Source organism: Anoplophora glabripennis, unplaced genomic scaffold (assembly GCF_000390285.2).
Source record: "Anoplophora glabripennis isolate ALB-LARVAE unplaced genomic scaffold, Agla_2.0 scaffold564, whole genome shotgun sequence".
NCBI lineage: Eukaryota > Metazoa > Arthropoda > Insecta > Coleoptera > Cerambycidae > Anoplophora > Anoplophora glabripennis.
In genome coordinates this window covers 184596-197597 of record NW_019416651.1, presented here as the reverse complement: position 1 = coordinate 197597, position 13002 = coordinate 184596, and the positions used below count along the sequence as shown (strand labels likewise).

The 13002-nt window shown below is 32.5% G+C and overlaps 1 protein-coding gene across 1 annotated transcript in view; it reads left to right on the top strand.

The window, feature by feature from the left end:
• LOC108910231 overlaps positions 1 to 13002 on the top strand; it is a 78075-nt gene that overhangs the window by 15738 nt on the left and 49335 nt on the right. The window contains exon 2 of the mRNA XM_018714785.2: positions 4088 to 4297. Within this exon, the coding sequence (XP_018570301.1) occupies positions 4088 to 4297 (210 nt within the window). The remainder of the gene's footprint in view (positions 1 to 4087; positions 4298 to 13002) is intronic.

Sequence of the window (13002 nt, the reverse complement as noted above, 5' to 3'; positions counted from 1 at the left end):
AAGTTTGGACATTTTTGGCTAGTCGCCAGTCCATAAATCGGCTTAACTCAGCTTCATACCTGCTTCTAGATTTTGTGGGCAGCAGTTCCGAACATATTTCGCTTGCTTTCTGTAAAATCTCTTTAGAATCACATATATTCACACCCAAACTTCGGGAATTCAACAATTTTTGAAGTATCTAATCTTGCTATGAAACTCAGCCAACTTGAAACATTGCATAATTTGGGTGACAACATCAAACAAAAATTACAATCTGGAGACGCGTGTGCAAAGATGACATAACCGTGTGCAAAATACCGTTTTCAGAGCGTGTTTTCCGTGCGCAAAACCCCCTTTTGCAAGGCAGTCGTATAAAAAATTTATTAATACTGCCACATGTACGTAAGTAACTAATAAGATATTTGACATAGATGAATACTGAGGTTTGGGTTGATCATTCATTAAATTAAATCGCATAGCAGTAGTAAAAGACGGAAATTAATTCTACCTATTGCATTTATAACGTAAAAATACCAAATTTCGTTGACAATTTTTCATTTGCAATATTCGTTTTTATAAAATACTGAATTTACGATATTTTCTTGCCGACTTATATCCAATGTACGTAAGTATTTTTAAATAAATATAGGAGACAAGATTGAAACAAACATGTGTCTAAATTATTCACGTTTATAACTAATAAATTATTTAAAAACAAATTAACAAATAATAATGAATTAGGTTTTCAAGCATTTCAAAATGTATAAATATTGACATTATGAGATCTTTCCCTTAAAAAAAAATATTTAAGTATGCATCTCTTTGCAGCACTGACAAATAATACACTAAATAATTAGGAATTAAAACAATTGCTTTTATATAAAGAATGTAAATTAAGTTATGCTTTGCCAAAGAACACGTGCTATAATGTCATTTCAGCAACGTCTCATGCACAAATTGCTAATCTAACTGCTTCCTACATAAATTAGTTGAAAGATCACTTAGCTGGGCTAATTTATTGAGGGCTCCACATCGCACGAAGTGCCTGACGTGTGGTTGCATTTAGAACTAAACTTTCTTCTCGAAGTATTTCTAATTTAGCATATAAATGGGCGTTGCTGGTAACTACGAAACTATTCGAGTTTTGCTCTTTGAAGTTGAAAGAGAAAATCAAGGTAATGCTTTAATCTCTCGATATCAATTATTTACCTAAACATAAAGTTTGCCTATTTATGAAAAACTAATCGTTAAAAATATTCCATAATTACTCGCTGCTTCTGATATAAATTTTTATCTAATACCAACTATAACAGCGAAATCACATTAAATTGACTAAATAAGATTTTGTATAACTGACATTTTAAATGTGCTTCTAATTATAACACAGGCACACAAAAAAATGGCCTCGCAGTCGGACTAAACCTACTGGTTTCTATGCATTTTGGTGTGCTGGACTTGAATCCGAAATCGAAATTGCTCCATCACCCACCAATTTTGTGAAAATCACCTCTAAATTGTGCAAATTCCTATATGTGCCACACAAACAAAAATTTCTTTCCACTCGGACCAAACCTTCAAAATTAGCAGGTGATTGAGTAATTTCGACTTCGAATTCGAGTTCAACACGCCAAAATACATCAGTAGGTTTGGTCCGAGTGCAAATCCATTTTTTTTTGTATGCCATATACAGCGCGTTTATAATGAAAGAAACAAATTCGTTTAAAATTCTGGTAATTATTTTGTGGGAAAACCCTCGGACTCGTCGATTAGTCTGTCGATTAGTTTAGAATTTAAGTTAATTTTACTGTATTTTAAGTATTATGGGCTGCCTATAGAGTAGGAAGAAATGTACACATATTTTATTTTTGTTGTTGTTGTTCCTTATCATTGTGGGTTTTTGTGTGGCAAAATATCACGCTTTTTTTGGAATTGAAAGTGAGAGACGTGTAGGTACTTTGGATACAAAAAACATCTCGCGAAACTACGCTCCAAAAAACTGAATTTTCCTTTAAGTGGTGCAGAAAGTTAATTCTGGTGCATTATTGTGAACTATCTGGGAAGAAGCCGGCCGGCCACTCGCACTCGTTTAATTTAACATTCATTTTCCGCATTAATTTATCGTTCCTTTGGGAATATTATTCAATTCATTAATAAATCCCAAACAACCCTGTATATTATGCCATTTCTGAGTTGTACGGAAAATTTTGTATCTCTAAAATCAGCGGTTTTCGTAATAATAACGTTTGAAATGTGATAAATGGAAAAAAATAATGTTTAATCATAAAACATTATTTAAATAACAATTGCTTTATAATAAATGTTCAATGTTTTGTCCATTTATTTCAATACATTTTTGTAGTCGAAGGATTGTTTCCCGTTGAACGTTTTTAATTACCTCTGTTGGAATAAGTAATTACCTCTGCTGGAATAAATCTTATTTCCATTATTTCCTTTATTTCCACATAAACTTTAGATTTCAAATAACTCCATAAGAAGAAATAAAGGGTTAAATCCGGTGACCTTGGCGGGCACTCAATAGGACCTCTGCGTCCAATCCATTTATTAGGGAAAGTTAAGTCAAAAAATTGTAGAACTGCATTTGCAAAATGAGGAGGTGCCCCATCGTGTTGGTATTATCCATCTCAATTATCTGCTCACAAAACTGCGTTCTTCGGTCAAAATCGTCTTCTAATAGTTAAAGTAGCAATTGATCCTTGTAAGGATGATATTTATTTTTTTCGGAGTATTTGTGACACAGACCCCGATTACAAATTACAATACCTGGAGATTGTCCTAACTACATGGGGATTATTTACAGTTTCTAATAAAACGTCTAGTTTAGAATCTTCTGATATTTCTGCCGGTCTTCCTTTAGTCTTCCGTGCTCAGCAAATTTCAATTCAATTTTGCTGACAGTAGATCTAGTAATTGGAGGTCGATCAGGGTGCATTACATTAGATAAATTACACACTTCTTGTTGAGAATCATCATAAGTACTTCAATACGTTCTTTCTCAGATAAATGCATTTTTAAAATGAAACGTAAAACTGACAATATGACACTGACAAACTTAATGCCCGTGATAGTTTGGTTTTTATTGTCACATCAAAATGGTCTAGGGGTCAAGGAATGAAAAACGATTAGTACGAAGAAAATTGTTTTGTTTAAGATAAAATTTGGCGTACCAGATTATTTTTCTTGGCTTTTAAAAAAATCTTCAAGGTTGTTCAATTTAAACATTTTAAACATTAATTTTGTGCATTTCAAAATATCAATTTTCAAATATCATTGTTACGAAAATCGCTGATTTCGGAGATGGTATGTTATACATAGTGTTCCAAATTTACCGTACAATTCAAAAATGGCATAATATACAGGGCGTTCCATTAAATAAAATCAATGATGACTTCGTATGTTCTTCTTGAGACACCCTGTATACAATTTTCTTATGTCAAAAAATCCGCAACTAAAATTACTAATCGACGTGTCTGAGTGTTTTTTTACAAAATAATTACTTGAATTTTAAACGAATTTGTCCCTTTCATCATGAACGCACTGTATAATGATTTGCACATTTTAGAGGTGAAACTATGTCTGTCATATTGGTATAACAACATTTTGACAGTAACTAAAATCAATTCTTAATTACAACTAAGTAAATGTATTTGTTGTCTAACAGCAATCCAAACTGTGTATCGGTACCTATGTGTTCATACACAACTTTGTGTTCCCCCTATTCAGAAATGCGTAATATTTACAACGAACTGAGTGATTTTTACACAATTTGTTCTCATCCTCACCTATTTTAGTTCTTCTGACTAAACATTGTGTTGATAAGATCATTTTTCTTTTAATACCACTAAAATAATTTCACTAATAAATAACCTTGAATTTACACTGTTGCTATTTGTTTCGCTTTTATTTTCTACTTTGTATGTATACTATCAAGAAATATTTTATATCCCAACAATTTCTTCAAATAAATCCAACAATGTTTATTGCACATCAGGATGAATATATTAAAAGTGATTACTATTCTTTCTGATCCAGTCAAAGATTAGTTACGAAGTTTCATTATGTGTAAAAATAATCCATCATTTCGTTTCAGGCTTCCTAAAGACTGGGGCTGACCAACTTTCGACCAGCAACTTCGGTCTCGTGGACCAGATAGCTGCCTTAGTATGGGTGAAGGATAACATCGAAGCTTTTGGCGGAGATTCAAATTCCATTACACTGTTTGGTCATGGTACTGGTGCAGTGTGTGTCAGTCTCCTCACGATGAGCCCCATGGTAATGCAGCAGAAGGACAGGGAAGAAAGTACGTTATTTAAATTATTATATTTATTCAGACTGATAGAACATCAAAATATAAGGTACTATGAAAATTGGACTTACTTTTTTGATACAAGGTGCTAAAAATAGTTAAAATTAAATTTTAGCTACATTTGTTCCAAAAATCAGTAGCGTGATGCAATAGTACAATCAAATTTTTGAGGGTTTTAAAGCATGTTAGGTCTTTGCCCGTGACATTTTATGACATAACGTTTTTGAGGTCATGTTTACTTCAGTGAATGTTCTATATTACAACGTAATGTTGATTTCATTTTACGTAATAACATATTCTTCTTACAGTCACTTGAAACGCATTGTTTTCGAGATTTCGCAATTAAATGCCGCATATTAAACCAGCTTTTACTTCTCAATCTACAAAGTGTTTGGGACCTTCTTTGAATGAATATAAACCGATTCATCATAACTGGCATGTGAAGATCATACACTTAAAGTAATTTAATTCTGATTTAATTTTGTAGACGTAATCTTTTCATGACTTTACTGTCAATAGTTGATATTGTTGTCAAAACTAGTAAAAAGATAAAACTAGTAATAAAATAGAATCTCCTCTTTGCTGTATCTATATACAATTTCCTTATGATATACCTATGTACAATTTCACTATGAAATTTTGCGGTGAAAATTTTAATTAATTAATTAATTTAATTTAATAATTTGCGATTTCCTCGTCATAAATCCCATGAAGTTAGCAGCTAAACGAGAATTTACCGAAAACACCCGAACGTCCATGGGCGTACATATGAAACAATTTATTACCTATCTTCTGAGGACAGGTTGTCGTAGGACATCAAATACCTCTGAGTTGCTAGTCAGACTATAATACCCAAAATACTTCATAGAATGCTATTTATTCATTGCCTTTCAATGCTTATTTATTTAAAACTTTTCAACATCAAATTTATTAATTTGAGTTGCATTAGATGTTAACTCTCACACTTGTTTGATTCGATTGGCCCAACAGATTATTGTTTTCTTAATGATGGCTTAATGTGACTAAGCACAACTGTGTGAACATTTGTCGACTGATGAATTATCTCATTGTTTGCATCTACAAATAAAAGATTATAAATGCCTATTAAAAAACAGTATCGCCGTCATTCATAACTATCATTCTTTTTCTGGTAAAAATTTATTTATATTTTTGTGTTTATATGACACAAGATATAACCTTGCTTATTCAATAGCATATCGAAACGTCAATTGTGCGCATGTATCACCGCATGGGGATACGTTCGATAATGAGTAGAAATAAATTAGTTTTCACATAATTTGCGGAACAGTGTGAAAGTGGCTCCATAAACAGAAGAAATCATTTCACTTGTCATACTTGACTTTCTCTATAAAAAGTGAATTACAGAAAATTGCGCGGCTCTCTATTACATCCATATTACTGATTTGTGTCACATCCTATGTGACGAAATGTCTGTTATAATAACACTTCTAGTTGCAACTGTTGAAAATCGAAGAATTTCCCTTTAGTCTGACAAGTTGTTCAAAATCTGTTGATTTTTAAGCATTAAAACTCAAATTTTGATTAGTATATTTTGCCTTTGTTTAGTTAGAAACATAAAAGAGGTATGTCTTGATCCCTGACTATATTCTGATTTTGATCTAAGGCCCAAGTTCGTAGATTTCACTCACACTTATCTCATACTAAACTCACCCTAATCGTATTCAATGAGTCCCTTATATCTTACTCAAATCGCCCTCACAAATAAGTGCTAGTTTAGTGACATATTAGTGATATCTGACGTGTGCTCATATATTCCTAATTTATTAATTTTGTGGTTTCATAATATTCTAGCAATATATTTTACAAATAATTAAGTCCAGGTATTAAATAAATAATATTCTGAACGTGAATAAATTATAATTATTTTTTAGAAATTAGTTCTGTTACGTATGTCGTATGTCATAAACGATAAACGATTGCTTGTTACTCATTCTACTATGTGTGAAGTATATAGTAGGGAAAATGAACTAAATATGATTAAGTATTATTACTTGGGATATCACGGTTTGTATGACGATCGTTTTTACTTGGAATTAGACCATTTGATTTTCATTATTTATTATTTCAATGTAATTTATCTATGTATATTTTCAACGTGAGATTCAAATTCGAAATAAAGAAATACTGTGACATTAAGTTTCCACTGTTGACATATTTTTGGTAATATTTGAGTAGCCAGTAGCTCGCTTTTATCTAGTAATTTGTGGATGGACATTTCTGAATACCAGAATTGAGAGAGATGAAGGCACCCTCAGTTGAGTGAAGCATAAGTTTAATATGAGTCAAAGGTTAGTCTAGATTTAAGGAAGTCTCTGAATTTAGCCCTAAAAATTAGGAAATTCATTTATAGATTCATCAAGCAGCTAATTTGCATATATCCATCCCCAAATTTTAAAAACGGAATTATGAATAAATATGCAAAATCAAAGGAATGATAAATTGACAGTCATGCCATCAAGGTGAGCTTTAACGTCAATTAAGCATCCTTTTGATGCAATTTTAAATTGTTTGTCCCTGGTGTTTGAGCTATAAAAGAACAAAGGCCGTAAAAACGTATGGAAGTGGTAGCAAGGAAGTATGTCAACGGATGAAAGTACTGTACTGAAACTCCCTACCTGAGCGCTGCCGGTGCTCAACGGTCCGTGTAAATTACACTTCCTGTGATTGGCGTTTCACAGAACAGCTAACATGTTGGAAAGAATTTTGTAGCATCTGCAAAAGTGTACTTTTAAAGAGTTAACAATTGATTTAAAACAGGTTTATAATTCGAGTAGCCAAACATTTACTATAATTATGATTTTAATTTATTATTGCCTTGTGAATTTATTTGTTTAAAGGAACTAATACACTTGTAAAATAACAAAACAACAACAATGTATGTGTATATGTAGCAGTGACGGTAGGACAAACTTTCAGGACTAATTCCTCTCTCCTCTCTCAAAACAATCAGTAGAACAAGAGTAATATTTTGTTCTAAAACGATTTCACAGGGCCCTATTGTCCTTCAAAGACTAGATTTAAAACAGTTTGAAATCAATTATTGATGATCATTTTGACGCCAAATTTAGTACAATGCCGTTCGGTCATACGTCCCACCTACACTTTTAACAAAAATTACCAATGGTAACAGAATTAGAAGAGCTTAAGCGATTGCAATTGTCAATAAAGCTAATGAAACGTTAAAGATAATGTCATATTACAGATTTGGATAGACCTTTTCAAACAAAAATTATATAACATATTGACCCCTCCCCCCTTATCCTATATTGATTTTACAGGCATCATTAAACCAAAAAAATGTTTAATATTTTTTCCAAAGTGTATATAGAAAAAAGACAACAAATACTAATAGGTATTTATAGTCCACTCTAAGTTATCACATAAATATGGAGAAAGGTGTAGTAAAATCTTCATGGTAGAGCAAAGTTAATTTCATCGAAAGATAGAATCTTTAGAAATGGAACAGTGTTCGTAAAAAACATATTATTAGATAATAAATGTTCGAAAAGATTTGCTGATAGATCTTTTGAAAACAAAAGTAAATTTCATAGTCAACAACAAAATATTATACAGTGTCCCCCTAAAGTCGTGCACAAATTCAATATTAGGTAAACAAAAGAAATTATTAAAAATTCCCAAAACAGGTCGATTTTTCAATTTAATTTACTATTTTTTCAAATAATAATTTAATATACAGGGTGACCTTTTAAATGGAACACCCCACTTTTTTCCAATTTTCGGATTGCCTTAACTGAGCTGATACCAAAAATATACCACAAGTTGCTTCTAATTGTTACAGGGAGAACAACAATACCCAAATTATTTACAAATACTAAATTTATTTACAAATAAATAAACGTACTAAAAATTGATTCAAATCACCAGAAACACCTGTTGTTCAAGTGGTGTTGTTCACCATGTTCAAATTGTTGGCCATTTACTGTCAAACAATGGGCCAGACGGGAAGTTCTTGCTGCACATTCCCAATGACTTCAGGCGGGATCGCTCGAACTTCTTGCCGAATTCTTCCTTCAGATCGTTAATACTGTTTGGTTTATTGACGTATATTTTGCTTTTTACATAACCCCAAAGAAAAAAGTCGGGCGGTGTTAAATCTGGTGATCTGGCGGGCCATTCCTTAGGTCCTTTTCTGCCAATCCACCGATGAGGAAACACGTCATCTGAATAGCGGCGAACAGCGCTGGCATAGTGCGGTGCTGCGCCATCTTGCTGAAACCAAATGGTTTAATTGGGCAAATCTGGATCTTCTTCATTTGGAAATAGAACACTCAAGGAAGGAACTAAATGGAACTGAAGAAATTCCAAATATCTTGCACCATCTAAATTTCCTTCAAAGAAATACGGCCCCAAAATTCGATTACCAACAATTCCGGCCCAAACATTGACCTTTTGGGGATGCTGAGTGTGTGCTTCCATCATCCAATGTGGATTGCGATCTGACCAGTACCGACAATTCTGTTTATTGACGGTGCCATTCAAATAAAAAGACGCCTCGTCGGAGAAAATTATGCGTTTCACAAAATCCGGATCTGCCTGACATTCTTCCATCATCATTTCGCAAAATTCTGTGCGTCTGTCGAAATCATCGTCTCATAATTCTTGTACTAAGTGGACTTTGTAGGGATGATACTTGTTTCTGTGAAGAAGTCTACTCAATGTACTTTCACTCATTCCTAAATTATCTGCTACGACTCTCAGACTGGATTGCGGGTTTTCATGAATGGTCAAAAGGGCTTGTAACTGCACTTCTTCATCTACAGTCGGTCGGCCAGATCTGGGCATATCTTTAACATGACCATGATTTCGAAACTTTGCTTCAGTTCGGCTAACCGTGGATCGATTTATTGGTGGAAGATTGGGATGAATTTCATTAAACAAAACACAAACTTCCTCATGAGTTCGAATTCTATCACCATATCCGATCATCATAAGAATTTCAATCCGTTCGGTTTCATTTAGAATCATGTTTTTTAATCAATTCAAAAATACTCAATATTTTAAGGAAGTATCATTCAAAATGGATTTACTTGTACAGTCTTAACATTATTAAAACACTATTTAAAAATGATTGCCTGCAAAAAATACACGAGCACGTTCTATCAGGCAGATAAAATTAAAAAAGTATCAAAGAAATTATAGCAAAAAATAATGACATTTTAAAATGATATGTGGTGATTTGATTCAATTTTTAGTACGTTTATTTATCTGTAAATAAATTTAGTATTTGTAAATAATTTGGGTATTGTTGTCCTCCCTGCAACAATTAGAAGCAACTTGTGGTATATTTTTGGAATCAGCTCAGTTAGGGCAATCCGAAAATTGGAAAAAAGTGGGGTGTCCCATTTAAAAAAAATTGTGATGGCGTCATTACTCGAACATAGGTCACCCTGTATATTAAATTATTATTTGAAAAAATAGTAAATTAAATTCAAAAATCGACCTGTTTCGGGAATTTTTAATAATTTCTTTTGTTTACCTAATAATGAATTTGTGCACGACTTTAGGGGGACACTGTATAGAAAATTACAATATACTCAAGGTTTATCTGAAAAATTTAAAATAATTTGTAACAGGTTAACAGAACCGTTTCAGGACAATACTTTAAGGATAACTTTATCAAAAACTCGACCGCAGAATGAGATGTAACATTATAAGGACTATATTTACGGTATACATTGTGAAAGTTGTAGTCATTATGCTGGCGAAACTTTAAAGATCTTTAAATGTTTTTTTCAAAAAATTTGCTACTTGAATAGCCAAATTTATATTTACAGCTCTAAAGTCTTACTCATTTTGTGCATCTTATATTTCCCATTTAAAAATCGAATTTATATTCTCTGTTTCTCATTTTTAGACATTTGCCTATTTTTACTCAATTTTTTTAAAATTCATAACGCTTTTCTTTGGGTGGTAGATACCAATTTCTACGCTACTTTTCAATCCGCCATAATTGGTCCGCAATTTTGGATTTAAGAATTTTCTAATTAAATTGGTAACTTTGAAAACCACAATAACAAGTTTCAGAGATAATCCTCAAATTATGAATGCTTTTCATATATTTACATCCGCCATATTGGATTCGTCATTAATCCCAAGGTAACAATATTCAGGCAAAATATTGAATTGAAAAACGTATGAGTTAAAGGAGTAAGTAGGACTCTGATCTATAGGTTGTTTCCAACACTGAAGGATAAGTTATATTATACTTTTTTGATATTCTATACACCCGTAAAGTCCCATTTTTAATTGATACATGTAAATATCTCGTCAGAGAAGCCACCAATCGAAAAATGGCCTAAAGTTAAAGATATTCAGTTCACAGGGGGAAACCAGTTGTTTANGTGATACTTTAATATCATTTTCAATACAAATAAGTATTTTTTTAATGCCTATTTGACCATTTTCGATGGCTGAGTCAAAGCATACATCATAATGGTTTGTTATTTTCATTTTCCTATGTTAGCAGCGGGGAAAAATGGTATTTACAAAAATTTTATTTGCGGAAAAATGACAAGAGCTAGGAATAAAACGCAAGAGGGTAATTTTGTTTAAAATAAAATGTGTATCATAAAAAGATATTAAAAAAATGTTTTTACCAGTGGCGTACCACACTTTTCTTCGAAAAACCTTAAGGTATAAGACGTACGTACGCCACTGAGTAACTTACAAAGCCAATCTTTTTCTTGTTACTAGGGGATTATCAAATTAAACTATGGATAAAATTTCATTCCATTATCTTCTAATGTTCAAAAGTTATTGGAGAAAAACTAAATTTTTTGAAATTTTTTAGCGCCCTGTAGCTTGGAAAAGAAAACCCGTAGAGCATAACTTCATATGACAAAACTTTATTTTTTAAACTAAAGAATCCACCGTTTAATTTGTTCCCAACCTTTACGTTACACCCTGTATTTACATCCGCCATATTGGATTCGTCATTAATCCCAAGGTAACAATATTCAGGCAAAATATTGAATTGAAAAACGTATGAGTTAAAGGAGTAAGTAGGACTCTGATCTATAGGTTGTTTCCAACACTGAAGGATAAGTTATATTATACTTTTTTGATATTCTATACACCCGTAAAGTCCCATTTTTAATTGATACATGTAAATATCTCGTCAGAGAAGCCACCAATCGAAAAATGGCCTAAAGTTAAAGATATTCAGTTCACAGGGGGAAACCAGTTGTTTACCTAGGATTTGACCTTGACCTCACCTTGAAGGTCAACTTAAAAATTTTAAATGGGACTCTCTATGTTTAACCTTGGAAATGGATTCAGAAGAAAATTTTACATCTGGACGTGATCACAACTTTGATCTTGAGATCGAGGTCAAGGTCACAACGAGTTTAAATGATTCGTCACCCTTGAAGCAGCCTCGGAATAAGATGTTGACCTCCAGAATCGATGGGATTTACATCAAGGTACTCAATGACGACCTTCGATTCGTCCTTGAACTCCACTTTGTCATGGTCATTTGAAGGTCGACTATAAAAATCGACCTCACCTCTCCAAATGTTGCTCTCTTGCTTCAACTCGGCAAAATTAACAGTTTAAGAAATATTTGTGATTTTATGTCGCAGTGCATATCGAGAAAAGTTTAGTGTACTGAACCCCAGTACAGACAAGGAATGAATTGCTATAAAGAATTAATTTTCATTGTGATAATATTAGACATACCCCAGAAATGCTTTTTCGTGTATGTACAAACAAATAACACTCGTAGACTTAGGAAGTGTGTGGAAGTGGAAGATGCCCATATTGAAAATGTATTTTGATAGTTTTCTTTCTTTTAAATTATTTTTTTAACTTTAACTTATTTTTGTTTTTTTTTTCTATTTTGTGTTATGTGTAAAGGATGTTTGTCAAATTTTGTTAGTGAATGTTAGTGAGAGTAGCAGGCAGTGAGATTTTCTAGGCTCTTATTTTAAAAACATGTACGGTTCTAACATAGTTATTATGTCCAATTATAAATTAAAAACAAAAAATGGAGGAGACGCCGCTCGATGTACACAGTGACATACAAATATTTCCTAAACTGTTAATTTTATCGAGTTGAACCAAGAGGGTATTATCGTTGGCAAATTCTTCAGGAAACTTATTTTTGATGCGGGGTTGTTAACCATTGGGCATAGTCTGGCGTTCTGAAGTATAACTTACAACATCAAAAACAAGCTGTACGCATGTGTTATCGATCACCAAATTTGCATCATGCTGAAGTTAATAGCTTAGAGACTGTAAATAAAAATAACTTTTGAATTTTCACCTTTGAGGGCCTGTAACTTGTTAACGAAGGCTCTTATAAAAAAAAAATTATATAAAGGACTGATATTATTTTGACCTTATCTATTTGTACTCGACTTTTTTGTATCAAGTATCGGGACACTCTGTATTTGGCAGAATAAATTACAAGGCTATGGTTTTTCACATTGTTTTGCACTAACATTCGTTATTTAACTTTAGGCGTGGTATTAACCCCTTGTTAGGAATGGGTGTGGATTTAGTTTGCATATATTTCTTTCCAATGCTCAAAATATTAATTTAAAATGTTTTCTCAAAGTATTTACAGATTGCTGCTTTTCGTTATAAAGTTGTACCTTATCCTCACTATTTTGCCTATTTCACGCTATTTTAGGGGA